Source organism: Herpailurus yagouaroundi, unplaced genomic scaffold (genome assembly GCF_014898765.1).
Source record: "Herpailurus yagouaroundi ecotype Mexico unplaced genomic scaffold, PumYag 28, whole genome shotgun sequence".
NCBI lineage: Eukaryota > Metazoa > Chordata > Mammalia > Carnivora > Felidae > Herpailurus > Herpailurus yagouaroundi.
The window spans coordinates 148029681-148057552 of NW_024412376.1; the positions used below are offsets into that span (position 1 = coordinate 148029681).

Genomic DNA, 27872 nt, shown 5'->3' on the forward strand with positions numbered 1-27872 from the left:
ATTTCTCGGAGATCTTCTTGGGCTGGAAATGGGAACGCATGATTTCTCAGCAAGTTTCCTTATAGGCATGAGGATCGAGTCCAAACTCCTCAGAGAGCATGCACGTCCTCCTATATCTTTATCTGAGCTGCCTTATCTATCTCCCCAGGCTCATCTTTTACAGCAGGCCAGCAGCAATTCCTTGAAGTTCTAAGGTCCCATTCTGATCCTGGCCTTTGTTCCCTTTTCCTGGAAAGCACCTCCCTTTCCCCCTCCCCCTTTCCTCAAGCCCTCTCTTGCTGTCTGTGTCCTGTGGCGGAGGGCACAGCCTTTAGTGCTATTTCAGATATCACCCTGTTCTCTCCCCCACGCCCCACCTCCAAGACACGGGGTCCTCTCACCTCCTCAGGATCCACAGAATTGTGTGCGTTTAAGCCTTACTGCGCACCAAGCAACGTGCTAGGGGCTTTAATTATGAAGCTCAATATTGTCCTAAGTGTAGTATTTGTATCCCTGGGGGCACAGGAAATGTTTCTGACCCACAGGAACTTTAAAAATGTTAACAGCTGTGCATTTGCTTTTTTTGTTTTTACTTTTTTTTAATGTGAAATTTATTGTCCAATTGGTTTCCATACAACACCCAGTGCTCATCCCAACAGGTGCCCTCCTCAATACCCATCACCCACCCTCCCCCCCCCCCCACCCCCCCTCAACCCTCAGTTTGTTCTCAGTTTTTAGGAGTCTCTTATGCTTTGGGTCCCTCCCTCTCTAACTTTTTTTTTTCCTTCCCCTCCCCCATGGTCTTCTGTTAAATTTCTCAGGATCCACATAACAGTGAAAACATATGGTATCTGTCTTTCTCTGTATGGCTTATTTCACTTAACATAACACTCTCCAGTTCCATCCATGTTGCTACAAACGGCCATATTTCATTCTTTCTCATTGCCACATAGTATTCCCTTGTGTATATAAACCACAATTTCTTTATCCATTCATCAGTTGCTGGACATTTAGGCTCTTTCCACAGTTTGGCTATTGTTGAGAGTGCTGCTATAAACATTGGGGTACAAGTGCCCCTATGCATCAGTACTCCTGTATCCCTTGGGTAAATTCCTAGCAGTGCTCTTGCTGGGTCCTAGGGTAGGTCTATTTTTAATTTTTTGAGGAACCTCCACACTGCTTTCCAGAGCGGCTGCACCAGTTTGCATTCCCACCAGCAGTGCAAGAGGGTTCCCCTTTCTCCACATCCTCACCAGCATCTGTAGTCTCCTGATTTGTTCATTTTGGCCACTCTGACTGGCATGAGGTGATATCTGAGTGCGGTTTTGATTTGTATTTCCCTGATGAGGAGCGACGTAGAGCATCTTTTCATGTGCCTGTTGGTCATGTGCATTTGCTTTAGTGTCCATTAGGAAACCAAAAAATAGGACTCACACACCAAACCCGAGATTTCACAGATACTGCCGCTTAGGAGCAAGCGAAAGTGGGTGGCGATGTGAATGAACTGATTGCCCACGTTGCGGGGAGATGAAGCAAACATTTTAAAGGGGAGATGCCAATACCTGAGGTTTGGGGAAATCTCATTTAATCCTTACAACAACCCTGTGAAAATGGCATCTTCCCATTTCTGAGATAGAAGGCCGTGGGTCACCAAGGTTAAATAACTTGCCTCTGGTCACAGAGCCCTGAAGGAGGGGACAGGGTTAGATCTCAGTCTGGACTGGCTCCTGCCCTAGCAAAGCTTCCGCGCTGACTTCGTCTCCCTCTCCGGATGGTTGAAGCTTCTTGGAAGTGGGAACACACGTCTGTCGTCCGCGCATCGGGTGCCCAAGGCGCCTCCCGAAGCAGCAGAATTTCCTAAGGTTCTGTGGAAGGAAGAAATGACTGCCTGAACGACTGGCATATGGTTTGCAAGACACAGCATTTTCATTCACTTCTCCCAACGCTCCTGTGAAGAAAGGTTTATTAGCCCCCTTTCCTGCTTCCCAGGTGAGGGCACCATGATCAGAGTCACGCCTTCAAGCTGGAGCATCGGAGAGGGACCACGCTCACCAGGATGCCACAGAGGCCCCAGATGCCCAGCGGGGCAAGAAGGTGGGAGGTGGAGAGGGAAAGAGGAAAAAAATGATCTAGGTCCTACCCTGCACATCCGAGGCAGGTGACCTCTCGCCTTGAGCACTCTTCCCCCTTTTCAAGCTCAGAGCTCAGCAGACCAGAGTCATAAGAACCTCCTGTCCTCCGTCAGCACTGAGAGTCACTTGGGACTTAGATAAGATATTAAGAGACGAAGCCTTGTGCTTAAGCAAGGGGACACTCCTGGGGCAAATTCGGTTTCCCAGTTGACACACTTCCTGGGGGTCATTTGAGGTTTCCTTTTGTTTATTGCATTTTCTTACTTGTGACCAAACAATGTAAATTTGAGGTCAAAAATTAGGTGGAAGGATAAATATACACGTATTTTATCATGTTAACAAATTCTTATATGTGACTATATAATTATAAATACATAATAGAAATAAATATATAGCATATATAATTGCATATAATTTTCTTTTTTTTTTTTTATTTATTTTTGGGACAGAGAGAGACAGAGCATGAACGGGCGAGGGGCAGAGAGAGAGGGAGACACAGAATCGGAAACAGGCTCCAGGCTCTGAGCCATCAGCCCAGGGCCCGACGCGGGGCTCGAAATCCCGGACCGCGAGATCATGACCTGGCTGAAGTCGGACGCTTAATCGACTGCGCCACCCAGGCGCCCCGCATATAATTTTCTTTATCTATATTTCTTTTCACCCAGAAATGACTAACATTGGTGTGTGTAGACAACGGAAGGAGGAGGAGGAAGAGGAGAGGAGGGAAGGGAGGGAGTGAAGGAAGGAAGATGAGAAGGTCTGGCAAATTGTGTTTAAAGAGTCTTTATTGGGGCGCCTGGGTGGCGCAGTCAGTTAAGCGTCCGACTTCAGCCAGGTCACGATCTCGCGGTCCGGGAGTTCGAGCCCCGCGTCGGGCCCTGGGCTGATGGCTCGGAGCCTGGAGCCTGTTTCCGATTCTGTGTCTCCCCCTCTCTCTGCCCCTCCCCCGTTCATGCTCTGTCTCTCTCTGTCCCAAAAATAAATAAACGTTGAAAAAAAAAATTAAAAAAAAAAAAGAGTCTTTATTTTTGCACTTTGCTGGGGGCAGAGATCTTATAAACTTTTTTTTAAGTTTACTTATTTATTTTGAGAGAGAGAGAGAGTACAAGCAGGGGAGAGGCAGAGAGAGAGAGAGAGAGAGAGGGAGGGAGGGAGAGAATCCCAAGCAAGCTCTGCACTGTCAGCACAGAGCCCGACGCGGGGCTTGAACGCAGACTGTGAGATCACGACCTGAGCCAAAATCAAGAGTCGGACTCTTAACTGACTGAGCCACCCAGGCCCTCCCGGCAGAGGTCTTATAAATATGATTTGAGGATCATCTGCATCAGAGTTACTTGGGGGATTTTCTAAACATGCAGACTCCAGGACTTCACCCCACTGAATTGTCATCACGGGGATGGGGTCTGGCGCTATTCTTTGGACTGGTCCTGCAGAGTTGAAAACGTTCCTGCAGTAAGCAACCCACAGAAGTCATCCAAGAAATAGGGGACTGCAGGGGACCGCTTTCTGTGGAGAAGAACATTATGTTTATGCCAAGGCCTAGCCTGGACACTGCAATGTTGAAAAAAGAGCTGCACCATTCTGCCCAGCAAAGGTCGAGCGTGCCCGCCTTGGCTTGCTAAGGTGTTCATTGATTGGGGGCTTCCTCTATGGACACCGGGGGCAGAGGGAGTTGGAGGTCCCTGGGTTTAGGGGGAAGGAGAAATGAATGGAGACTGAGATCTGCGAGGAAGGAGCTGGCTGAGCCCCAGGGGGGTAAGCCAAGGAGAAAGCCGGACCAGAAGGCCCTCCAGGTGATCCCATGTGGTTCAGGGACGGAATTGAGATTAAAGTTTTTCTTCTTTCACTGTCCACCCAATGGCATTTTCCCATTTTCAGGAAAGCCTGGGACCTTAAACAGCTGGTCTTGGCGCTTTGGAGACATAAATGAGAGGGTAAGGTGGCACCAAATAAGTAAGCAGCGATGCGCTGACCAGAAGCTTTGGATAGGAGACAGAAGGTGCAGTTCAGGGAAAGACAAGGACGAACCATCACGAGCAGAAGGTGCAAGCGCTCCAAGAGACCCTCAGAAGTTAACAGGACCGGGGCGCCTCGGTGGCTCAGTCAGTGAAGCGTCCTACTCTTGATTTCAGCTCAGGGCACGATCTCATAGTTCGTGAGTTCAAGCCCTGCATTGGGCTGTGCACTGAGAGTGCAGAGCCTGCTTGGGATTCTCTTTCTCCCTCTCTCTCTTTACCCCTCCCCCACTTGCACTCTTTCTTTCTCTCTCTGAAAATAAATAAACATTAAAAAAAAAGAAAGAAGAAGAAATTAACGGGAGTGAGCGAGAGTTCCTGTTACCCTAGACAGAGGGTGAATTTTATTTCATGAAAGTGAGACCCAAAATAACCTTCCATGCTGTTCCGCCATCTTGGCTCCTCCCCCCAAAAGAGGGTGAATTTTAAAGGAAATGTCTGGAAAATGTAGTGACTTTTTGTATACACTCACACGCAAACACACACACACACACACACACACACACACACAATCTCTTTTTCCCTGTCTCCAAATTGACACTAGGAAACCAGAAGTAAAAAATAAAGTTGGCCAGAAGAGACTCATTCTTGCCCTGGGCTGGGACCAGGTCTCACTGAGAAAAGCTGGGCCATGAGAAGGCTTAGGGCCCAGAAGCCCATCGTCATGCTTTCTGGGACTGAGGACTTCACCCAGTTGGGAAAATGTTATCACGCCGCATGCTGTCCTCTGCTTTTATAGCCGTCTAATTGCCGGCAGGTTTCAGCCTGACTCACTGAGGAATTTGATCTGCAATATACTGAGAGACAGTCACATTCATCTCTGGATGAACAGAGACATATTCCAGGAAGTAGGATTTCCTAAGAAGTCCTTGAAAGAGGAGGGTGTGCACCTTGGTTTCAAGTCATTCCTTTCCCAACATTCCCCTCCCGACACCACAAACTTCCCACAGTTCCTTCTCGGGCCCGCGCTCTCTCTCTCTCTAGGAACTTTTATCTTTGTTGTTATTTACCTTTTCCTGATTGTAAAATTTAGCTGATGCTAAATCGAAAGTTTAAGAAACTATTTAAAAAGTTGCTCACTGTCTCTACTAAAATTTAGTAAAGATTATACGGTATATATCATTTTGATTCCTGGGGCACCTGGGTGGCTCAGCCGATTAGGTGACAAACTCCAGGTCAGGTCATGATCTCGCAGTGCGTGGGTTCCAGCCCGCGTTGGGCTCTGTGCTGACAGCTCAGAGCCTGGAGCCTGCTTTGGATTCTGTGCCTCCCAATCTCTCTGTCCCTCCCCTGCTCAGGTGCGCTCTCTCTCTACCTCTCTCTCTCTCTCTCTCAAAAATAAACATTAATTTTGATTCCTTCTCTTTTCACATTTCTTCCTAGGTTTATTCCTGGATAGCTAAGAACGTTGGTACTATTGTAAATGGGAATTTTTTCCTCTGGCATTATTTAGGAATGGCTAAAACTTCTGGAATAATGGTAAATAATTGTGGCGGTAACTTGAATCTGTCTTTCTCCTGATTTTAATGGGAGTGCCTTTACTGTGTCACTTTTAAGTATGATGTCGACTCTCGTTTATACCAGTCAGATGTTGGGTGTTGAGACAGAGTTCTTACCATGAAAAAGAAAGCATATTGTTTTAATTTATTTTTTTTTTAATTTTCTGACCATTTTAGGTTTTCTTTTTCTTTTCTTTTTAACTTACATCCAAATTAGTTAGCATATAGTGCAATAATGATTTCAGGAGTAGATTCTTTAGTGCCCCTTACCCATTTAGCCCATTCCCCCTCCCACAACCCCTCCAGTAACCCTCAGTTTGTTCTCCATATTTATGAGTCTCCTCTGTTTTGCCCCCCGCCCTGTTTTTGTATTATTTTTGTTTCCCTTCCCTTATGTTTATCTGTTTTGTCTCTTAAAGTCCTCGTATGAGTGAAGTCATATGATTTTTGTCTTTCTCTGACTGACCACTTTCACTTAGCATAATACCCTCCAGTTCCATCCACACAGTTGCAAATGGCCAGATTTCATTCTTTTTGATTGCCGAGTAATACTCCATTGAATATATATACCACATCTTCTTTATCCATTCATCCATCGATGGACATTTGGGCTCTTTCCATACTTTGGCTATTGTTGATAGTGCTGCTATAAACATGGGGCTGCATGTGTCCCTTGGAAACAGCACACCCGCATCCCTTGGATAAATGGCTAGTAGTGCAATTGCTGGGTTGTAGGGTAGTTCTATTTTTAGTTTTTTGAGGAACCTCCATACTGCTTTCCAGAGTGGCTGCACCAGCTTGCATTCCCAAGAAAGCATATTTTTTAAAATCAAAGTTCACTATTCGAAAATAAATCAGAAATGGACATTGAAATTTATCAAAGTTTTCAACAGTATCTTTCAAGAAGACAGTGATGTGAATTTTATGAGTAGATTTTTCATATAAAACCTTCCTTATATTTCTGATGTAACATCACTCGATACTTCATTTACTACTGGGCTTATTTACTGGAATTTTTGTTTAAAATTTTTGTTTTAATAGACATAAGTAAAAGGCATCTATACTTTTTTTTTTTTTTAAACTTTGTTTCTGTAAGCCTTATAAACTGAATTGTGACACATATCCATAGTGGCCGGTCCCTTGTCCTAGAATAAGCTCTTTATCATGAGAATTATCTATTCCTTGAAAGTCTTTTTTTAAAAGAGTTTTCTCTTGTAATCACAGCCCAGCATTTTTGTGAAGGCAATCAACTTTTCCTTCATGTTATTGGATTGTTTAGATTATTATCCATTTCTTAAAAGAAATAAAAAAATTATTATCCATTTCTTGATTCAAGTTTGGTAATTTACATTTTACTGGAGAATCATACTTTTTGGAAGGATTTTCAAATGTGTTGCTGAGTTGCACACAGAATTTAAAAATTTTTGTATCTGTAATTTTCTCCACTACTCAGTACAAATGGAGAAATTTAAAATGGCAGGACCTGGGGCGCCTGGGTGGCGCAGTCGGTTAAGCATCCGACTTCAGCCAGGTCACGATCTCGCGGTCCGTGAGTTCGAGCCCCGCGTCGGGCTCTGGGCTGATGGCTCAGAGCCTGGAGCCTGTTTCCGATTCTGTGTCTCCCTCTCTCTCTGCCCCTCCCCCATTCATGCTCTGTCTCTCTCTGTCCCAAAAATAAATAAACGAAAAAAAAAAAAAATGGCAGGACCTAAGGTCCAGTGGACCTGGGTTCAAATCTCCATTTTCCCTATGAGGAGCTTCCTTAGATAAGTTGTTGGTTCCTGACAGGGAGAAAATGAAAAATAGAGATAATAGAACTTTGTACCTCACAAGGAAACAGGGAGGTGAAGGAGGGCAGGTAAGGTGCTTAGCATAATAGCTAGAACATGGAAATATTCAGTGAATGTGGGCTGTTTTTTTATGTATCTAATACTGGATGTTTGTGTTTTTTTTCACATTTTTTCTTTATTATATTAGCAAAACATTATTTTATTGTTTTTTAAAAATCTAAGACTGTTGGGGCACCTGGGTGGCTCAGTCAGTTGAGCGCCAACTTTGGCTCAGGTCATGATCTCACACTCCGTGAGTTCGAGCCCTGCGTCAGGCTCTGTGCTGATAGCTCAGAGCCTGGAACCTGCTTCAGATCCTGTGTCTCCCTCTCTACCCCTTTCCCACTCGTGCTCTGTCTTTCTCTCTCTCTCTCAAAAATAAAAAATAATAATAATAATAAATAAAAATCTAAGACTGTTTACTTCTACTTTGCAATGAAAACATTTTTTTTCTGTTATTTTCATAGGGCTGAGTCTTTTTGTTGATTATAGTTGTGTTATTAAATTAGAGAGTGCTCTGGGGGCGCCTGGGTGGCGCAGTCGGTTGAGCGTCTGACTTCAACCAGGTCACGATCTCGCGGTCCGGGAGTTCGAGCCCCGCGTCAGGCTCTGGGCTGATGGCTGATGGCTCAGAGCCTGGAGCCTGTTTCTGATTCTGTGTCTCCCTCTCTCTCTCTGCCCCTCCCCCGTTCATGCTCTGTCTCTGTCCCAAAAATAGATAAACGTTGAAAAAAATAAAATAAAATAAAATAAAATAAAATAAAATAAAATAAAATTAAATTAAATTAAATTAAATTAAATTAAATTAAATTAGAGAGTGCTCTGAATAATTTGTGCTTTGGGGAATTTATTGACATTTTCTTTGTTGAACAATATAGAATCATTTTCAAAGTGACCTATAAGTACTAGAAAAGTGTTATGTTTGTAGAAAAAGGGAGTACAATATTAATCTATTAAATTGACTTTATTGATTATATCATTCAGACTTTCTATCCCAATGCTATTCAATAGAAATATACTGTAGAAAACATATGGGATTTAAAATTTTCTAGCAGCCGTGTTCAAAAGTAAAAAGAAATAGGTGAAATTAATTTTAATTAGCATATTTATGTAGCTCCCTATATCCAAAATATTATCATTTCAACATGTAGTCAATATAAAGTATCTTAATGAAATATTTTATATTTTTCTCAACTCAGTCTTCAAGTCAATGTACCTTTTATATTTACAGCACATCTCAATTCAGATGCTAAGCTGTCATCAGGAACACTTGATCTATATTTAGATTCCATAAAATTTACAGTTGAAAAAGTAGATTCACATATTTGTGTTGTTCTCAACATCTTTAAAAATTTGCCAATAGTGAATCAAGTATCATTTTTAAAAGTTACATTAAAATTAAGTAAAATTAAATCCAATTAAAAATTCAGTTTCCCAGTTCCACTAGCCACATTTCAAATACTCAGCAGCCACACACAGTTACATCTCTGCGATACTGGGCAATGCAGTTTTATATCTTCATTCATTTCTACCTGCTAGACCTGTCCAATAAAAATGTATTAAAATGTCCAACTACTTTTAAGGAATTCTTGTTAATTTTTTTTTTTTACATGTGATAATGGTATTTGGGTATTTTTTTTTTATTTTATTGAGATATAACTAACATAACATTATATTAGCTTCAGGTATACAACATAATGATTTGCTAATGTATGTATTGTGAAACTATGATCACTATAAATCTGTTAACATTTGTCACCATGTGAGTATTTTTAAAATGGCGTTTTAATGTTTATTTTCGAGACAGAGAGAGACAGAGCACGAGCGGGGGAGGGGTAGAGAGCCAGAGAGAGACACAGAATCCGAAGCAGGCTCCAGGCTCTGAGCTGTCAGCACAGAGCCCGATGTGGGGCTCAAACTCACGAGCCATGAGATCATGACGTGAGCTGAAGTCGGACGCTCAACCAACCGAGCCACGCAGGCACTCTTTCCATGTGACTGTTTTTTAAAGCATTCCTATCTTTTACAAAGACATGTGGAAATATTTATGAATAAAATGATGGGATCTTTGAGCCTGGTTTTCAAAGCAATATAGAGAAAGCAGAAGGTTTTGGTGTAAGTGGAAAACTACTGGCCCTGAGTTGATAACTGTCGAAACTTAGGTGCACAGGTACATGGGGAGTCGTTATGCTTTTCTGTTTACTTTTTTATATGTTTGAAATTTTTCATAATAAAAAGATAAAATTCTTTTAAAATTTGGATGACACCATTTCCACTTATCAATTCCTTCTATCAAAATTTCCAGTATGTTGTTTTATGTATTTCAATCCTATTATTTTGTTATTCTTATAACTGAAAAATTGAATTTATATGACTAGTTATATATAAACAGTATGCAACTTTATTTCTTTTCTCTCTGTTCTTCTTCTTTTTTTTTTTTTTTAATGTTTATTTTTGAGAACAGAGGGAGACAGAGCATGAGCAGGGGAGGGGCAGAGAGAGAGAGGAAGGCACAGAATACGAAACAGGCCCCAGGCTCTGAGCTGTCAGCACAGAGCCGGATGCGGGGCTCAAACCCACGAACCGTGAGATCATGACCTGAGCCGAAGTTAGAAGCTTAACCGACTGAGCCGCCCAGGCGCCCCTTCTCTCTGGTCTATTAAAGTTTTTCAATGGGAAGTTCTTTGCTTCCTCATAAAAATTCAGAATTTTTCTAGTCACTCTCAGGTGAAAAAAAAAAAAAAGCCTTAGGGTCACTTTAAGTCACAAATTTAGTGTGGTGGTTAAAGATGGCTACAAATTCTCTGCCATTCTTCCTGTGGACTGGTGGAGTCTATTCGTCCCCCCTTAATTGGGACTGCCCTTGCTTTGACCAATGGAATGTGGCAAACGTGATGCTGTGTAACTTCTGAAGCTAAGCTTCAAGAGTCTCGCAGCCTCTTTCTCACTCTTGGTACACTCCCTTTTTTAATCCAGTCGCCATGCCCTGTGAAGCCTAAACTGCATGGAGCGGCCACATGAAAGAGAACCAAGGCGCCTGGTCGACAGCTCCAGCTGAGCTCCCAGCCGGCAGCTATGTGAAGGAGCCATCTTGGACATCATTCAACTGGCTGTCAGAGTGGAGTGGAGTTGTTTCTCAAATGCAGCCTTTTTCTCTGCTGCCACCGCCACTTTTTCTGAGACACAAGTCAGGTAGCACCTGATCAAGTCCCCAGTTGCAGAGTGCTCCCGTCTCACTCTCTGAGGGGCTCGTTGACGCTTCCTCACTAGACCTGAGTAAGAGAGGCAGCATGCCCATGTTGGATTGATGTTGAGACAGAAACAGGTGGAAGTGGCGGGGAGCAGGAGCCAACGGTCACAGCCAACATTCCGTAGCATCAGCCTGGTCTGTCACCAACTAAGCCTGCTTCTGCCCAAACTTCCTGCTCTGTTTTGTTTGTGTGTTTTTAAAGAAAAGATGTCTTCCTTCCACCACACCTAGATTCTTAGTATCTTCCTTTTATCTTGGGGAGCAAAAGTGAGGGTGTTAGGAAGATCAAGGGAGGAACAAGCTTCCCTCTTTCCAGACAGAACGGCGGAGGCCACGGGTAAGATCATGGCAAGGGGCGCAAATGGTTCTCTGAGTAAAGCTTCCCTATTGGCTACTCGGGACTAAAACTTCAGAGGGAAGAAAAGTGAGGCTTTCTCCCCCCCACCAGTAAATCTCAAGGTTCTCACCTGGTTCTGAAGTGGCGTGTGGTGAGAATATGTTGCTCTTTTTCCCTCGGCCCTGGATGTTTGGGCAGTGACTTGTTGGCTTTGATTTGGGTTGTGTCCCACACATACTTCACTGGGTGGTGGGGAGCCAAACCCAGGGCACCTGTGAGGACGAGGGAGTTTGGCCTTGGGAGGTTGATACAGAAAGTGGTACATATTCAGCACATGTTTATCGCATTGGATAAGACTTGAGTCCCAGACCCTTTATTCCTTATTTCTAGACTGTCCTACCTCCTCTCTCTAAGCTTCTTCATTCCACAATGGCTTGATACTTCAACTCCAATATAACTATAACCTGTCCTATAATCTGGAGATCAGTGAGTCACAAGGCAGCATGGTTCATCAGATGGGACACTAGGCTCTGTATTCAAACCTATCATCCTGAACCACCAGCTAAGTTCTCTGAATCTGCTTCACTAAATGTCCATAAATAACTCCTGTCTCTTAAGGCTCCAGTGACAGTCAATGAGGTGATGCATAGGAAAACACCTATCTAGGGGTCTCAAGCGCTGTTAGTTGTGGAAGGTGGCCTTTCCAACTCCATCTATGGTGTTAGTGGGGGCCCTCAACTGCCCTGGAACCTCCATGGCAGTCACAATCTGGGCCTCCCAGTTATCTGATGGGTCAGTCTGGGAGAAGAAATGGACCATGCTCAGCTTTGGAACGCACAGGGTCCCATTCAGTTTGGTCAGCTGTGGTAGCAATCTCAGGGCTCTCTTTGCCGCACTGGGGAGGCCTGCAGTATTCTGCCTGTGACTGGCTAAGCAATTGGTTTAATTCAATAGTGGAATGTTAAGAAGCTTTCTCCCACCCCTGAAGAGATAAAAGCCTCCCTAGTAATAAAAGGGATATTTTCACCTCCATTAGTTAGTCTTCTATGTCTTCTTTTTCGATTCCAAATTTTTCAATTGATTCCAAATTCTGTGCGGAAATAAAAAAATGTTATTTTATTATTTACTGACTCCCTAAGACTTCAGTCAAACCTTCTTTAGAATGTAAAACTACAACCTCAATATCACCAGCAGATCCCAGATCCCCTCTGGAGCTTATGTAATTAAATTGAGCCAAATGCAAAGGCGTAATTTTACTAGCTGACAGGTGTAATTTATACTCTATTCACAGGCCGTACATTAGCCAGTACCTGAGGATGATTTTTTCTGCTAATATGACACACCAGTGACATTAGGCTGAAACTAAAAATTAAATAATGCACCCTGGCGGACCTGTAGATCTGCTCCGACCACTCTAGGCAAGAGGAGATTTATTCTCTCAAGGAATTAAGCCAAAGAAGTGATGATCAGAAGGACAGGTGGTAGGAAATGTGATGCAGGAGAAAACATTAGACTTAAGTAAAATGCTGTGCTTTGAACAGTTGGTTCTGTATCAGTTATCTAGTGCTGTGTAACAAACAACATCAAAACTTAGCGCCTTATAAATGACCACCGTTTTATTTGCTCACACTATAGCCCAGTAATTTGGGATGGGCTTTCTTGGGCTGTGAGGATAAAGTAAACTTCCATACATGCAGGGACACAAAAATTTCATTTCCTGGGGCGCCTGGGTGGCGCAGTCGGTTAAGCGTCCGACTTCAGCCAGGTCACGATCTCGCGGTCCGGGAGTTCGAGCCCCGCGTCGGGCTCTGGGCTGATGGCTCAGAGCCTGGAGCCTGTTTCCGATTCTGTGTCTCCCTCTCTCTCTGCCCCTCCCCCGTTCATGCTCTGTCTCTCTCTGTCCCAAAAATAAATAAACGTTGAAAAAAAAAATTAAAAAAAAAATTTCATTTCCTTTGTACCCTTTCTCGGGTAATTCACGCAAACTAGAGAGTAAAATAATAAAATATGAACTTGAGAAAACAGGGTTTCCATCCAAGGAGCATGGCAAACTACAGATGACAGACAACTATTCAAAAAGCAGAAAAAACACTCTTCTATACTGGATCAAGAGGATAAGGGTTAAAAAAAAAAAATGAAAAAAAAAAAAAGATAAAGAAACCAAAAGGTTGTCACACGCCTTGAAGCAATTGGGAAAAAAATATTTATAAGTATATGACATCACTGATGAAAGAAATTAAAGGAAGAAAATAATGTTCTGCATCATCATAATACTGTAAATCATATTAATCGTAATAATGTGAATATTGACTGATTTTGACAATAGGTGGTGGTGGGGGGAGTGTTAGATAAACCTCATTTACTAAAGAACAGGTGAATAGATACATAAAGAAAACCCATTACAATCATCTGATGGTTATGGACCAAAATACCAGAAGAAAGCGTCCAAGGAGTGGGAAAGGTTGTTTCTGGAAAACCAGATGGGAGGAGTATGGGGAGGGCTGGAGCCAATGACAAGGGCAACTTGTGAACTCTCTACACCTATTGGATATTTAACCTTAGACAAAAATAACGTCAAAACCTTTTTAAAACGATGTTTGTCTCTACACCCTAGGTTGGGACTAGGAAGGGAGCCTCTGCATAGAAAACAGCAAACGGTTTCCGAAATGCTAAGTGCTCTTTGCATCCTGTCTCCTGGCTGCAGACTCTTAGTGTAGTCTTCCCCAAGTGGCTCAGGTCCATTTGGAAGTGAGTCACATGACACCTGTCCACCTCATCCTGATAATGAATCCAAGGCCCGTTCTGGCCTCTGTGTCTTGGGTCGATAGCAGCTTTTGTGGCTTGGCATTTCACTGTGGAAATACTCAGAAGAAAATGCACACAAGCATCAGAAGTGGATCTGGTACAGCTATCATGTTACGTCCCTTATAGTTGGAGGCATGACTGTGTATACCAAACACAGTAACCAACCGTGGGCTAAATATTTACATACGTTACCTAGTTTTAATCATCTTAAGAAGCCATGCGTTACTGTCCCCATAGTCCAAGTGAGGACACTGACATTGAGGAATGTTAACAGTTTAGCTAGTAAATGATGTAGACAGGAGTGGGACCCAGCTCCCCAAGCAATCCCAACCCTGAATTTATTGTCACTCTCTAGCACCAACTCAGCTCTCTGCCCGTGCTCCAGCTGTCCTAGAGAGATGCTACCAATTTATAGTCCTTCTGCACACATTTCTTAATTTAAATCGACTTTTTCTGAACACCGTGACTGGCATGGGGTGGTGGGCATGGCCAGCTTTGCGAGCATGCAGTCACGTGGCACCCCACACTGAGAAGGGAAATACTCTGCCATCAGGGTCCTGAGAATCTTAATCTTCATTTTGTAAGTGAAGTCCTATGGGGCAATGGAGCGCGGGAGTGAGCGGGATGGGCAGGACACGTGTCCACAGTCCCCCGCACCCCACTCACACAGAGTATTGACCGTGCCCCAGGAAGACAGAATTCTGGTAGATCCACAACAAGCCTAAGGGCAGCAAGGCTCAATGTCAACTATAGGTGCGTGATATCTGCAACCGAGTACCCGGGGGTACTGACAGCCTCAGGAGGACCTGCTTCCCATTCAAACCAGAACTTTCTTCGAACACAGCAAAAGAAAGGACTGAGGAACCCTATCTCCACCTTTTTTACTCGTGTTACTTGCCTGTGTTAGCCGCCCACTTAGGCTGGAGTGATGAGATAGAAGGAAAGGTCAGCCCCTCATACCTCCCTTCTTTTCACTGCCTCCTTACTCATCAGTAAGGTACGGTATTGGCAGAATGTGCATCTGTCAAGAAGAGACAGGAAAAATGAGTTTTATGCATCATTCTTGCTGTTGTGGCAAGACAAACAATACATGTGTGCGCTACAAAATAGGAGTTGTGTAATTTCAGCAGTCCCACGTGTGAGCTAGAAGCTCTTATGTTTACATTTAAAACTGACATTGCATAACGTAAGGATGAACCATAAAATTGATGCTAATAATTTAGAGTTATTTAAACTCTAACTTAGCATGGCACTACACGAAACAGAACAAACTGAGGGTTGATGGGGTGGGGGGCAGGGGAGAGGCGAAAACGGGTGATGGGCATTGAGGAGGGCACTTGTTGGGATGAGCACTGGGTGTTGCATGTAAGTGATGAATCATGGGAATCTACCCCCAAGACCAAGAGCACGCTGTATACAATGTATGTTAGCCAACTTGACAATAAATTACATCAAAAAAAAGGGGGGGGAAGGAAATTCTGACATACGCTACAACATGGATGAACTTGAGGGCATTATGCTAAGTGAAATAAAGCAATTGCAAAAAGAAAAAAAAATAGCACTACACAGCAACATTTTAAAAAGCCCTAAGTCAAGAGAGAGACCACTGAAGGAAAGCTTTATATTTAGTACCTTATAATGGCACTTTCCCTCTGCTTCCTGAACAAGGGACCCTACAAATTACCTGGTGATGGGGAGGTGGGTAGTGATGTTAACTGAGGAAAGAGACCCCACATTTTCAGGAACTAGATCCAGGAAGCCTCTGTTTCTCTGTAATTGAAAACAGCGCACTCCTTTGGGGTTTGATTGTCTCCTTTATTGCTCTCTTCCCACAACCAGTAAAAAAAAAAAAAAAAATACAAATCAAGGCTGGTACAAGGATCCAATTAAAAAAAAAAAAATCGGTGTGCAAAGAGGGCCACAGCCCTGCCCAGGTTTAACTTACATATTTACAGGGGGTGTGGCATGTGCGCAGCTACAGAAACACGTTGAAAAGACGGCGGTACAAAATATACAAAGGTGCTCTTTCTTTATATTTCATAGTAGAACCCGGCCTCATTTCCCAATGAGAGCACTATAAAACACAAATCACACTACTACCTATATAACTTATGAAAAATGCTGTGCACCCGTGCGACTATAAATATAGAGTATAAATGGTTCTGTCTCGGAACCAGTATCTACATGGGTAAGGGTCAGGGGAGGGCTCAGTCTGGTATCCCAACCTGCTAAGAGAAGGATAAGCCAAGATGGGGGCGAACCGGGTCTTGGAGTGTGGCTGCACTGAATCCCCTTCCCCAGACTCCGTTGAAGCTCTCTCCCTCTCCGGGGTGGCCTGGGATTGTTCAGGGTGAGAAGCAGCGGAGGGAGGAGGTGTAAACACAAGAGGCCGCTCTGGAAGGCACAGAGAAGGTATCTGCGGCAAGAGAGAGGACACCCCTTGGACCCACAGCCACGCACGGACCTCTACTTCTACTTGATGACCACGGTTCTGTGGGAAATCCAGCCACGCCCTGGTTTCTGCCCTCTGAGAAAAGTGGGGATCTCCACAGGCAGGGAGAGAGGGCAGAAAAGTCAAAGCTCACCTATCTATGGCAACGTGAGAGAAGTTTTGGAAAGCGTTTCTGGCTTGGATGGATGAATGGACTCAGGGACGCAGAGGGGCTGCCTTATCTTCCTCCAAAAGACTCATCAGGGATGATTTTATCGGACCAAGAGAGCGGCGCTAGGCTTTGGCCGCAACTGTCAATTTGGCTTCCAAAGTAGCCAAATCAAGAAGAGCCCTAGGTCCTTTTAGCAGACAAACCGTCTCCCCACCCCAGCCCCTCCAGGTCTCGCCATTCCCTGGCTCATCCTCCAACTGCTCGGCTCAGGAACAGAACACTCTCTTCTCAGAAAGGTGGAGCCAACAGGTGGGCCAAAGTGCACCCCGAACCTCTCTCTCGGTAGCTCAGATGCGGCTCCCGCCCTGAAAACTCGGACAAGGACACAGCAGGGAAGCTCAGATTGGCCAGAACTGCCCGGGTGAGGTCCCCCTAACAAGGAGTTTGGGGAGCTCCGCGAAGGGGAAAGACCCACCCCTGTGGTCTTCAAGTCTCCAAACAATGACACTATTTCCCCCTCCAAATGGGTCCGGTCTGGGCCAAGGACTCCCGGGGGCGGCTGATCTTGGTTGAAGCAAGTCTTCGGTAAAAGAGAGAGCTGTCTGAGCTTTACCGCAATAACATACACTTAACATAGGCATCTTTGAGAACCTTCCGTCAATCCCTTCCCTCGAGGCTCTTCCTTTGGAAGAAGATGGTTTGAGTCTGAAAGTAGGTCGTGTGGACCCACCCTGCTGTTGCAGGGGGTGGGCGAGTGTGACCGTCTCCAGCCATTGTCTTTCATCGTCTTTTGGGGTTGCTCTGCCAGTTCCCGCGATCGGGAGCCCAGTTTGGGGGGAGGCGGGTGCGGTGGGGAGGGGGGAGGGGGGCGGGCTGAGATGAAGCCACTGTGCGGGCTGATACACCGGGACAAAGGGGGTCAGGGTGGGGGCTGATGTCAACTCCACTTCTCAGCAGGGAAGGCGTCCCGGCCGGGCAGAGAAGGGCCCGCGGAGCCAGGGGGGAGGTGGCCCCCCTTCCCACCTCCGGGAAGCCCCTACAAGGCTGTGCTGCTGGAGGTGACCTCTGTGTCCGGGCCATCCACCTGAGACCTGGGGGCCCCGTCCTGGGCCTCTGTGCTCATGGCCATGTTATCAAAGGCCTTGGGGGCCTTGATGGGCGTATCCTGCTCCTCCTCCAGGATCCGGCAGCACCCGCTGCAGCGGCAGCAGGCCGGGCAACCGCACAGCAGGCAGCAGGCGCGGCAGCAGACCCGGCAGCAGAAGCAGCAGCGCGTCTGGCAACAGCCAGTGAGCAGGAAGATCAGTTCGTCCCAGGGCTTCAGCGAGTGCATCCACAGCGGCAGGAAGTCCCAGCTCTGGAGCTTTCTGGGCAGGATGCGCGGGTAGCGGGACTGCAGGAACCTGAGGACCACCACCAGGAGGATCACGAGGATGATGGGCGCCCCCACGCCCACCAGCACCGGCCAGCCCGCCAGCGAGAGGCCAAACACGGCCAGCGGGGTCAGGAAGAAGAAGAAGATCAGGTAGAAGATGGCAAACCAGCGGTACTTGGCGGAGATGTTGCCCAGCCCCTTGGCCAGGCGGATGGGCAGGCGGGTGAATGGGATTGGGTACCACAGCAGGATGCCCGAGATGTTGAAGAAAAAGTGGCACAGGGCGATCTGAAACACAAGAGGTTGGACAGGTGCATGGGTGTTGTGCGCGGTGGAGTTGGGGGCAGGGGGGGGGAGGGAAGGGTCATCTAGCAGCCATCCTGAGTCAGGGGTCTTCCCTGTCCTCACAAGGCTATTCAGAAAGGGGCCAGCATTACCTGAGGACCGTGTGTGTGTGTGTGTGTGTGTGTGTGTGTGTGTGTGTCGGGGGAGCGCAAGGGAGGTGACCAAATGAATCAGTTTTCAGGACCTAAACTCCTGAAGGCCAAATCTAATAATGAACTTCATTAATATGCCTGCCGCTACCCAAGGTCTTGACCCTGCTGTTTCCAGCTGGCAGTTAAGAGCTGGTGCGGCCAAAGGAGAGGCTTTGCTGGAGAGCTGGCTTCCTTGGCTCAATGGCCCCATTCTATGGAGGGGAGAGAGATGATTACAGTTAATAAAAATAATAGCACCAGCAGCTGATTTTAGTGCCTCCTAAATGTAGGAGGCAACCATTCTAAGCACTTGATGTGGATTACCACAATCCTCAAAAAAATAGCCTATGACATGGTAAATCATCATTATCTCTATTTGATGGCGGAGGCGATTGAGGAAGAGCTTTGACTCTTCCCAAAGTCACACAGGTAGGAGATGGTAGAGGTGGGATTCAAACCCAAGTAGCCTGGCTCCAGAGGCCACACACACTTGGCCACTTTCCTGTGTGCCCAGGCATCACGCTAGGGGCTTTGGATCTGCCTGTCCAATACGTTAGCCACCAGCCACGTGTGGCAAATGAGCACTTGAGATGTGGCTCGCCCACGTTGAGATGTGCTGTAAGTGTAAAATACAGAGTTGATTTCAAAATCTTAACCAAAAAATATAAAACATTACCAATTTTTAAATCAAATTACATGTGAAATGATAAGGAGTTAAATATATTATTGAAATTGATGTCCCCGTTTTACTTTTTAAAAATGCGGCTCTATTGAGGAGGGCACCTTTTCGGATCAGCACTGGGTGTTGTATGGAAACCAATTTGACAATAAATTTCATATATTGAAAAAAAAAATGTGGCTCCTAAAAATTTCAAATTACGTGGGCAGCTCAAATTTATATTCTACACTCAGATTTCTGTTGGACAGCCTGGCTTTAGACAGAGCCTCATCAGATCCTTAGAATAATCCTAGTGAGATCTGGTTCACAGTTTTCAGATGAGGGAATTGATGTTCAAAGTTCAGGTCACCTGTCTAAGGTCATTTAGCGTGTAAAGGCAGGACAAGAATTCAAATGCCAAAGGTCTTCTTGCCCAAGATCACTTAGTCGATCTGGGCAAGGCAGGTCCTCCTGATTCTTCTCGATTCCAGGTCCAGAACAGAGGTCACCTCCTAATATCCAGGCAGAGTCCCCCAAGAGGGGGGCGAGGAGATGGGAAGTGGTGTCTCTATGCTCCTTGAATACTCTTTCCATCTCCATCAAAGTGGTCACCGCGCCTCTGTTTCACAAGCACCAGTGATGGGGGTCTCTCACTGCCTCTCTCAGGAACAGAGAGACACGTCTCAGATCTGTCTTCCTGTGGCTTCTCCTCACATCACAGTTTTGAACACAGAGAAAAACTTGGCTCTTGTTCACAAACCGTCTGCTTGCAAGACCACGAATGGGGCTGCATCTCACCAGAGCCCCTGCCCCACAGGACATTTCCTAACCTGCAGTGAGCTCCTGAGAGTATTGCCTGGGCTGGCTAAGGCGGCCAGAATGGCGGTGGTGGTGGTGCCGATGTTGGAGCCGAGCGTGAGTGGATATGCCCTCTCAATGGTGATCACACCAATACCTGGCAGGAAAATACAAAAACTATAGTATCAGCCTCAGGGGATGATGGGAGACGGTAATAGGGGAAGAGCCAGGGAGAAACTCACCAATCAGTGGGGTCATAGCAGATGTGAACACAGAGCTGCTCTGCACGATGAAGGTCATACCTGCCCCCACAAGGATGGCCAGGTAGCCAGTCAGCCAGGCAAAAGGAAAGGGAAAATCTAGAAGACAGAAGGAAAAGAGATCTGTCACAGGCCTGCTAAAGAAGGCAGGGGCTGGAGGCCCAGCTGGCACCTCCACAGGACCTGGGGTGGGTGGGGGGGGGGGCATGGTCTGAGCTAGCGGGTCAGGCTGTACGGAAGCCTCCTCACCCCACACCACGGTCGGAAATTGCAAACTGGGTTTTCGGAATCCTTTCACCTTGCATATTCGGATGGTGGAACCAAGGATGTTGGCATGTGTCACAGAAACAAACAAACAAACACATATTCACTGAAATCCAGAAGTAGAAATGCTGAACCCACATGTTATGGAGTGGATGTCTTGTTTCCCCAAAATTAATGTTGAAACCGAAACCCCCAGTGTGAGTGTATTAGGAATGGGAGCCTTTGGGAGGTAATTAGATCATCAGGGTGGAGGCCTCGTGAATGACGCATTAGTGCCCTTACACAAGAAGAGGGAGCGTGTTTCCTCTGTACTCTTTCCGTGTGAGGGCACAGCGACCACCTGAAAATCAGGGAGTGGGATGTCACCAAAGCCCAACTATGCTGGCATCCTAACACCGGACTTCCCAGCCCCCAGGACTGTGAGATATAAACGTCTCTTGTTTAAGCCACCCCAGTCTAGGATAATTTGTTAGAGCAGCGGAACTAAGACACCACCTTCCTCCCACAAAGCATTTGAGCCTCTTCCTTCTGCCTGTCCTTGTCTCCCCAGGCTGCGGATCCTCCACCTTTGTGGCATTGCCTGGAGGCAGTGCCGCGGCTCAGGAGTCCTACACACCGGTCCCTCGGCACAGGATCAAGACCTGCACTTCCAGCAGGCACCCAGAGTCACCCAGCTCAGCCGCATGACAACCTTGTGACAACCCTGGGAGGCAGACCATTCTCGGCCCCATTTCCCTGAGGTTTCATGGGGAGGCAACGTCCTCAGCTTTGCACCCTCCCGGGGGCCAGGATGCCATCAGCAAGAGAACTGGCTGCCTCAAGGTGCTGATGTATTATCCAGACCCACATTTTCTTCCCAAGAGTGGAGAGAAGTAGGGAGCAGGGAGGGCATCTGTTACCCTTTTCCTATGGGATCCTGACAAGACCCGAGAGTCCTGGGCATAGGAAACCTGCCAGGAAGGAAGGCCTATCTCGCAGATCACTGCATTCGAGCCGGCTCTTCCGCAGGACCTTGCAACTATGTGATAGAAGCTTGTGCCCACTCCCCAGCCTCCACCCAAGACACCAAGGGAGATTTCAAGGGCAAAAGGCATCTTAACTTCTTCAGCTTGTCAGACCCAAGAGAGAAACTCCATGCAGGAGTTTATTTAACAAGAGGCCGTTGCTAAATAAAAATATAAAGGAGCCCCCCCACCCCGGGATGGCCACAGTGATGCCACACCCTAGAAAGCCCAGAATGAGGGGCCGTGTGCCTACCAGTGTTGAGGGTCTTCTTGATGACAACGGCTACCTGTCCCCGGAGCACGGAGCCCAGGAGCTTGACGATCATGATCAGGCAGCCACAGAGGACCAGCAGGGAGGCTAACAGCAGGATTATGCCAACAGCAACATCTGGGAGGCTGGAATTCACAAAGATGTGCTGGCCTGAAGAGACAATGGAAAGCCCTTGTTAGGAGGGAAATGGGTGCCCCCCCACCCACCCAAGGCCACAGACTGTTATTCATTCCCCAACATCTTTCTGTATCACAGTAACAGAATCTTGGTTGTTAGCTCGACGTACGGCAACCCGGAATAAAGACCACACTTCCCAGCTTCCCTTGCAGCTAAGTGTAAGCCTGAGGCTATGTTTTGGCCGGTGGGACGTCACGAAGCTAGAACATGATGATGTGAAATCATTACAGTCACAGAGCTAGTCAGGGGCTTCCTTCTACCTCTAAATCCCAGGCTGTGTTTTACTCACGATATTGAGGATACTTACAACAAAGAGTTTGAGGAGCCAAGTGGCATAGGATGGGTAAGTCAGAGTAGGAACTATTGCTAATTATAAACCTCCTTGTTTTTTAGAAGTCCCTGTGTGATCCCATGATTATATGGTTTTGTTGATGGATGAAAAGCACCTAGAACATGGGAGGTGGCAAACTCATTGATTCTGTGAGGTAAACCACACTTGACTGTTTACTGCTCAGAATTAATGTGGGTGGTATGGAGAGGATGAAGAGAAGCAGAAATACACACATGGCTATATAAAGAATAGTTAGCAGAGTTAAGGATGTCTGGGCTGGAAGAGATTCCTGGGGCAACAGTCTAGCTTCTTAAAGACAGGGAGCATCATGTAGGCTCACTGCATTGTTTAGTGCTATAGCTCCAGGCCCTTGAATGGGGCCTGCCATATAGCAGGGACTCATGGCTTCAGGGTGAATGCATTTGTTCTGTTCTGTGTAGGACCCGCATCTCCTGCAAATATGGCTGGCCTCTCCCTGGAGCCCAAGGGATACCAAAGCATATGGAGGGAGCACTCTGGAATCTGTTGACGAGTTCTGATGCAGTATGGAACTGCCAGAGAAGCTGGGCTTCAAGTCCTCCTTCCTCCCCTTACCGGGGGACCTTGGGCATAGCACCTGTTCCTCTGCTGCGAAAGTTCATACTCATTACTGGGTATGACACCAGTGCTCTGTGAATCCTAGTGCCCTTCTTTCCCTCACTTACTGAGCCTCACACAGATAATGAATGCCAACTGCAACCCCCAGACAGCCCAACCTGGTGGGCTGATGTTCTTTCGAGTTCCACTCACACTTGGCAATGTTCTCCTTGTAGGTCACGTTCTTGATGGTCCAGGTGTAGGAACCGTCCGACCAACAAAGGGAAGGGGAGGTGCAGTTCTCAGGCGAGGGGACAGTGACATTCATCTGAGTCTGGATGACAAACATTGGGAAATGGGATGCATAGTCCATAATACTCACTTTTGGTGGCACTGGCAGGCAATGTGGCAAGTAGGAGGGAGACACGCATGAATGTGTGTGTCTGTAAGGGTAACGCACTGTTTCCACGGGTCTCTCCATAAATGGGAACACAGGCAGCCAGAGGTGAGCCAAGAGGCATGAAAATAACGAGCCAGGAATAATGTATCCGTGGTGCGGAATGAAGCAAAATGGGGTCAGTCTGTCCTACTGCATTGTCTGTCCATCTGGCATTCAGAGACTTGCTTTCTTAATTTCTTAATTGGCTCACGGGCCAATTTTTCCTTCTCCGTACCTTTCATTTGCCCACATTGAATTAAAGGTTTTGCTTAAGGCACGGATGCTGGAGTCTGCCAACCCAGCAACATTCTTAGAAACTTACCACGTTGGTAAAAGTTTCACACCAAATCTTGATCAGACTCTTGTTTTTGGCTGCTTCATCATTCATTGCAATTTGGTTGATAACTTTCTTATCCAGCTGAGGAAAGCAACAGACAGGAGAGAGTCAGCACGTCCTCAGCACTGATGAGGGATGGACCGTAGGAGGTGCTGTTAAGGGGGCTTCGAGAACTTGAACCCAACTGGGAGCTCCTGCAGGAGTGAGTCAGGACTCACTCTATCTGTACTCCCAGGATGGAGCACAGCACCTGGATGTTACTTAGCAGGTGCTTGACAAATAAACAAATGATTGTATAAACAATGGGCTGGTAACTAGGAAGCATGCAGTAGATAGTCATTGAGTGATAGTAAAAACCAGAAGATAAAGGTAATAAAGGACAAGGTCCAAGTTGACCCATTCTACCTAAGGTAAGAACCCCAAAACCTTTTTTTCATTTATTTCAATAATATGGACAGACCCTAGTGAGCAGAGGGCTGAGATGAAGGAAAGACAGTAACCTTCCTCTTTGGCTAGAGGCAGGATAATATTTTATTAGTGAGCCCAAGGATGCTGAGGTCAGTGGGGGGAATACAATGGCTCCAAGCATCCAATGAAGTCCTTGAGTCTTGAGAAGCACCTGCCATTCCCTTGCTCCCACCCCAATAAAGAGGACACATGTTGAAGTCAAGGAAACAAACAAACAAAAAAAAGCCAATTGCTCTATCAGGTGTCCCTGAAGTCTTGCCTCCCTTGGCCTTTTTCAAAGGCAACCAAAGAACAGTGTTTATAGACCATCATCCTTCACCATCTCTGCCCAGTTGGGTGGGGTGTGGGGGGAAAGGGGAAGGAGTTAGTTCCTTCCTTTCCCTCTCTGAAGGAAGATGGGTTACCTGGATAATGAGTTTCGTGAAGGGATCTGTGATAACTTTCAGAAGTGCCGGGGCGTCTTCTCCATTCTTGAAGTTAAAGGTCTCTACCACCAAGTTGGTCAGGATCTCCAGGTAATGGGTAGCTGCCTCCAGGGGCAAGAGCACCAACACAGAGAGCCAGTTGAAGAAGTCATGGACAGTAGCCCCCGCAAAAGCCCTATAAGAAGGTAATCCCACCCCAAGCCAACAGTAAGATTGGTCAACAAGCAAGTGGGCACCAGTCTAGGCTGGTCATTGATTGCATTGGCTGCAAGGGAGTCACCTAGCTATGATCTCATTTACATGCTCACAGCAATGCCCAAGTGGGTGGGATTAATATCCCCATTTGATAGCTGAGGAAATTGGGGGCCACCAAACAGAGGGGAATTGACTGAAGACCACTGCATGGGTGTTGGGTCCAGGACCCTTGTCTCCCACTGCCCAGCAGAGAGCCTTTCCCACCAAGCCAGACAGCACTCAGTTCTTCCTGCTGAGCAAAAGGGAGGTAGACAGGTTATGGCTACAATAATTAGCTCAAGGACCACTGTTTAGAAGAATTGAATCAAGGCTACTTTTGAATCATGCACATTGAAGACAACCTTCCTTTGGAAAGGTGGAGGCCAGTTGTCTGATGGTAATCAAACCCCAGAACTGAATTCTTAACTTTTTGTGTTAAGATCTCGGGACTCTGATAAAACATCTGAACAACCTGCACAGAAAACAAGGCCAATATATACCACAGTTTATATCTGATAAGGTTTTCAGGTTCTCCTGAATTCCATCCTGTCTCCACACTATGACACTTGAGATCTTTTTTTGCTCAATGAAAAACATTTTTCTTCAAAACACATCTGCATGGGGTACTTGGGTGGCTCAGTGGGTTAAGCGTCAGACTCTTAGTTTCGGCTCATGGCTTGTGAGTTCAAGCCCCGAGTCGGGCTCTGAGCTGACAGTGTGGAACCTGCTTGGGATTCTCTCTCTCTCCCTCTCTCTCTCTCTCTGACCCTCCCTTGCTGGAGCACTTGCACACTCTCTCTCTCTCTCTCAAAATAAATAAACTTTAAAAATTTCCCAGGTGATCCTAAAAAAATTAAAAATAATTTAAAAAAACATCTGCATGTCAAAAAACACCTAAAACCCAAAGGGACATGGATAGAAGCTAATATACTTGTGGAGAAAATGCTTAACTTCACTTCACTACAGTTAAGGAAACATTTATAATTTATTTACTTGCAAGTACAAATTTTCACCTATCATATTAGCCAATGTTTTTCAAAGTAACTTATTCTTCCTAAAGAGAGTAATTTAAGACATCTTCATATACTTCTGATGTAAAGTGATGTAAATATTTCTTAGTAGTTTGGCAAAATGTTTTAGGAGCCTTATAGGGGTTGGATATAGTCATTATTTTCCTAGAAATCTAAGGAGGTATTCCAAATCACCAGGAAAGAATGATACACATCTCCAAAGATGTGACTGAAAGCAATCTATTTAAATAATCTGAACAAGGGGTGAGCTATATACTGCTATGTGCAGGCACTTTTATAGGTCATGTTTATATTTCATAGGTAGCAGTGAAAAGAACCCAGAAACTGGAAGAAACCTAGATTGAGTCCGAGCTATGCCCCTCGGTGAAGTTACTTAACCTCTTTGTGCTTCTATATTAATAAAACGAGGCAAAGAAAGTCTACTCAGCTTCTTGAGAAGATCAAATTAACAACCTTCCCCCTGGATCATGTGTATTATTATTGCAAACCTCAGGACATTTCATCAGGGACCAAGGAAGGTTAGCCGTGTCTGAGTGGAAATGAGCAGCTCTGAGGCCCTCTGCCACCTGCCAGTTCACCCACAGAAGAGGGATGACATTTGCTGACTCCCCAGCCAGCCCGTTTAATGCTGTCTGCCTGACCCACATGGTGATTACATCATGCAGACAAACTGCCTTCTCTATTTTATGAACTTCTGGGAAAAGCCCATCAGTTACAAGACAGGCCAGAGAACGTGGTTAATTTTCACATTAACCTTTGCCTGTTTTAACCTGTCCCGTTTTCAGATCTTCTGCATCCACAAAAGCTACAGTTTGCCTTTTACCGGCAAGTGAAGAACAAAGGAAAGGTAACTGGGGTTGAGCTCACCCAAAGAGGAAGCTTTAGGAGGTTATAATTATTTCTGACTAAGCGGGATGGTAAATCCTATCCTAACTGGCCTTGTTTTAACTACGCCACACAGCAAGTAAGCTTCTAGCTAGGGCTTGCATTTAGGGAGCTCTGGTTATGTGCCAGGTACCTTGCTAAGCATTTACCTGTTTGGCTGGGTTTACTCCTTTGGACAACAGTGGTGATAGACGACACAATTATCCTGGCTTTGCATACCAGGGAGCTGAGTTAAATCAACCGGTAAGTATGTGATTCCAACCCCCAGCTGTACTCCACAATGGCTACTTCAAACTGCTCTAGGAATGACCATTGGCTAGTTGAAGGCAGTTATGACAACCTGGCCGAAACCGATGAGCCTCATGGCAGCAAAGGCTGATTCTGGGCCTCCTACCTTCTGAACTCACTCCGGTCTCCTGCCTGCATGAGCGCCACAATGGTGTTGGTGACCGAGGTCCCAATGTTGGCCCCCATGATGATGGGGATGGCGGCACGCACAGTCAGCACTGGGGGGGGGGGGGGGCGGAAAAGAGAAAGTTGGTGAGAGTTAGCAAGTTTAGGAAGGCAGCCTGGCCATGTTCCCGATGTGGCCCAAGGCAGGCAGACCTCATTCAAGCTGGTAAGTAACAAAGCAGCATTTCCTAACCCATTTTGGGGTCTGCACCAGGCTATGAATCTGATTCAAGCTAGGATAGCCCACCACAGAAATATGCACATGTACCAAGCAAAAAGTCCCGGCACATAATTTCAGGGAATCCACACGCTCCATGAAGAAGCCCTTCTGTGGATTCCAGTTTCAAAGTGCCTTTCTAAATTTCTCTGTCCTCCATATTACAGATGCAAGGCCAGCTTATGGGAGAACAGGAAACAATGTGTAAGGACTTGTGTATTTATTATGGCAAACTCCCAGCAGTATAACTTCTCTAACAAAATTAGTACACTGCCACAGTGTTCTAACATGTGAAAGTAATTTTAAAGAATATCTTTTTCTAATTTAGCCCAAGAAAGTTCTAGTTAACTTTGCTAACATGCTGGTTTGTACTAAAAATTAATCTGTTCAATTTGGTCGCCTTCAGAGTATCTGTCCTGATTCAGCCAGAGCAAATATCAGCAGGTTCATGTTTGGAATGCCAGCTTCCCAAGCTTGGTTGTCCCCAAGCCAATGTGTGGGTTTATTTATAATTTATTCTTAGCACTGAGCAGTGACGGAAATGTTCTTGAAAGGACCATGTAGATACATGGTCCAATATGGCAGCCACAGGCCACGTGTGACTATTGATCCCCTGAAATACAGTCAGTGCAACCAAGCAACTAATTTTTATATGTTAAGTGAAAATAAATTAAGGTTAAATAAAATTAAATAGCCACGTGTGGCTAGTGCCTGATGGACTGGGCAACACAGTTCTAGAGAATT

General features: G+C 45.9%; 1 protein-coding gene and 2 long non-coding RNA genes across 9 annotated transcripts in view; all 3 read right to left on the reverse strand.

Annotated features, from left to right (window-relative positions):
• Positions 1 to 1422: 1422 nt before the first annotated feature.
• LOC121037304 (uncharacterized) lies at positions 1423 to 14416 on the reverse strand. Of its 4 annotated transcripts, none has more exons than XR_005793698.1 (4): positions 13623 to 14416; positions 12069 to 12131; positions 11172 to 11313; positions 1423 to 1844 (listed from the first exon to the last, which is right to left on the reverse strand). It is a non-coding gene; the product is annotated as an uncharacterized LOC121037304 (long non-coding RNA). The 4 variants fall into 4 exon arrangements; XR_005793699.1 differs by having other exon boundaries at positions 11172 to 11336; XR_005793703.1 differs by lacking the exon at positions 1423 to 1844 and adding an exon at positions 3035 to 3076.
• Positions 7002 to 7649, reverse strand: LOC121037317 (uncharacterized). Its single transcript, XR_005793712.1, has 2 exons — positions 7334 to 7649; positions 7002 to 7108 (listed from the first exon to the last, which is right to left on the reverse strand). It is a non-coding gene; the product is annotated as an uncharacterized LOC121037317 (long non-coding RNA).
• Positions 14417 to 14744: 328 nt separating the features above from the next.
• Positions 14745 to 27872, reverse strand: part of SLC34A2 (solute carrier family 34 member 2) — a 32387-nt gene continuing 19259 nt past the window's right edge. For 2 of the 4 annotated variants that reach the window (XM_040486583.1, XM_040486595.1), the window contains exons 6-13: positions 26853 to 26964; positions 24288 to 24483; positions 23401 to 23496; positions 22853 to 22973; positions 21538 to 21705; positions 19999 to 20115; positions 19789 to 19913; positions 15641 to 18112 (exon numbers count right to left, since the gene is read on the reverse strand). In XM_040486583.1, coding sequence (XP_040342517.1) covers positions 17486 to 18112; positions 19789 to 19913; positions 19999 to 20115; positions 21538 to 21705; positions 22853 to 22973; positions 23401 to 23496; positions 24288 to 24483; positions 26853 to 26964 — 1562 coding nt within the window. In that variant the 3' untranslated portion in view covers positions 15641 to 17485. Of the gene's footprint in view, positions 14868 to 15640; positions 18113 to 19788; positions 19914 to 19998; positions 20116 to 21537; positions 21706 to 22852; positions 22974 to 23400; positions 23497 to 24287; positions 24484 to 26852; positions 26965 to 27872 lie in introns of those variants that run through there. The other 2 variants (XR_005793691.1, XR_005793690.1) reach the window with 2 other exon arrangements.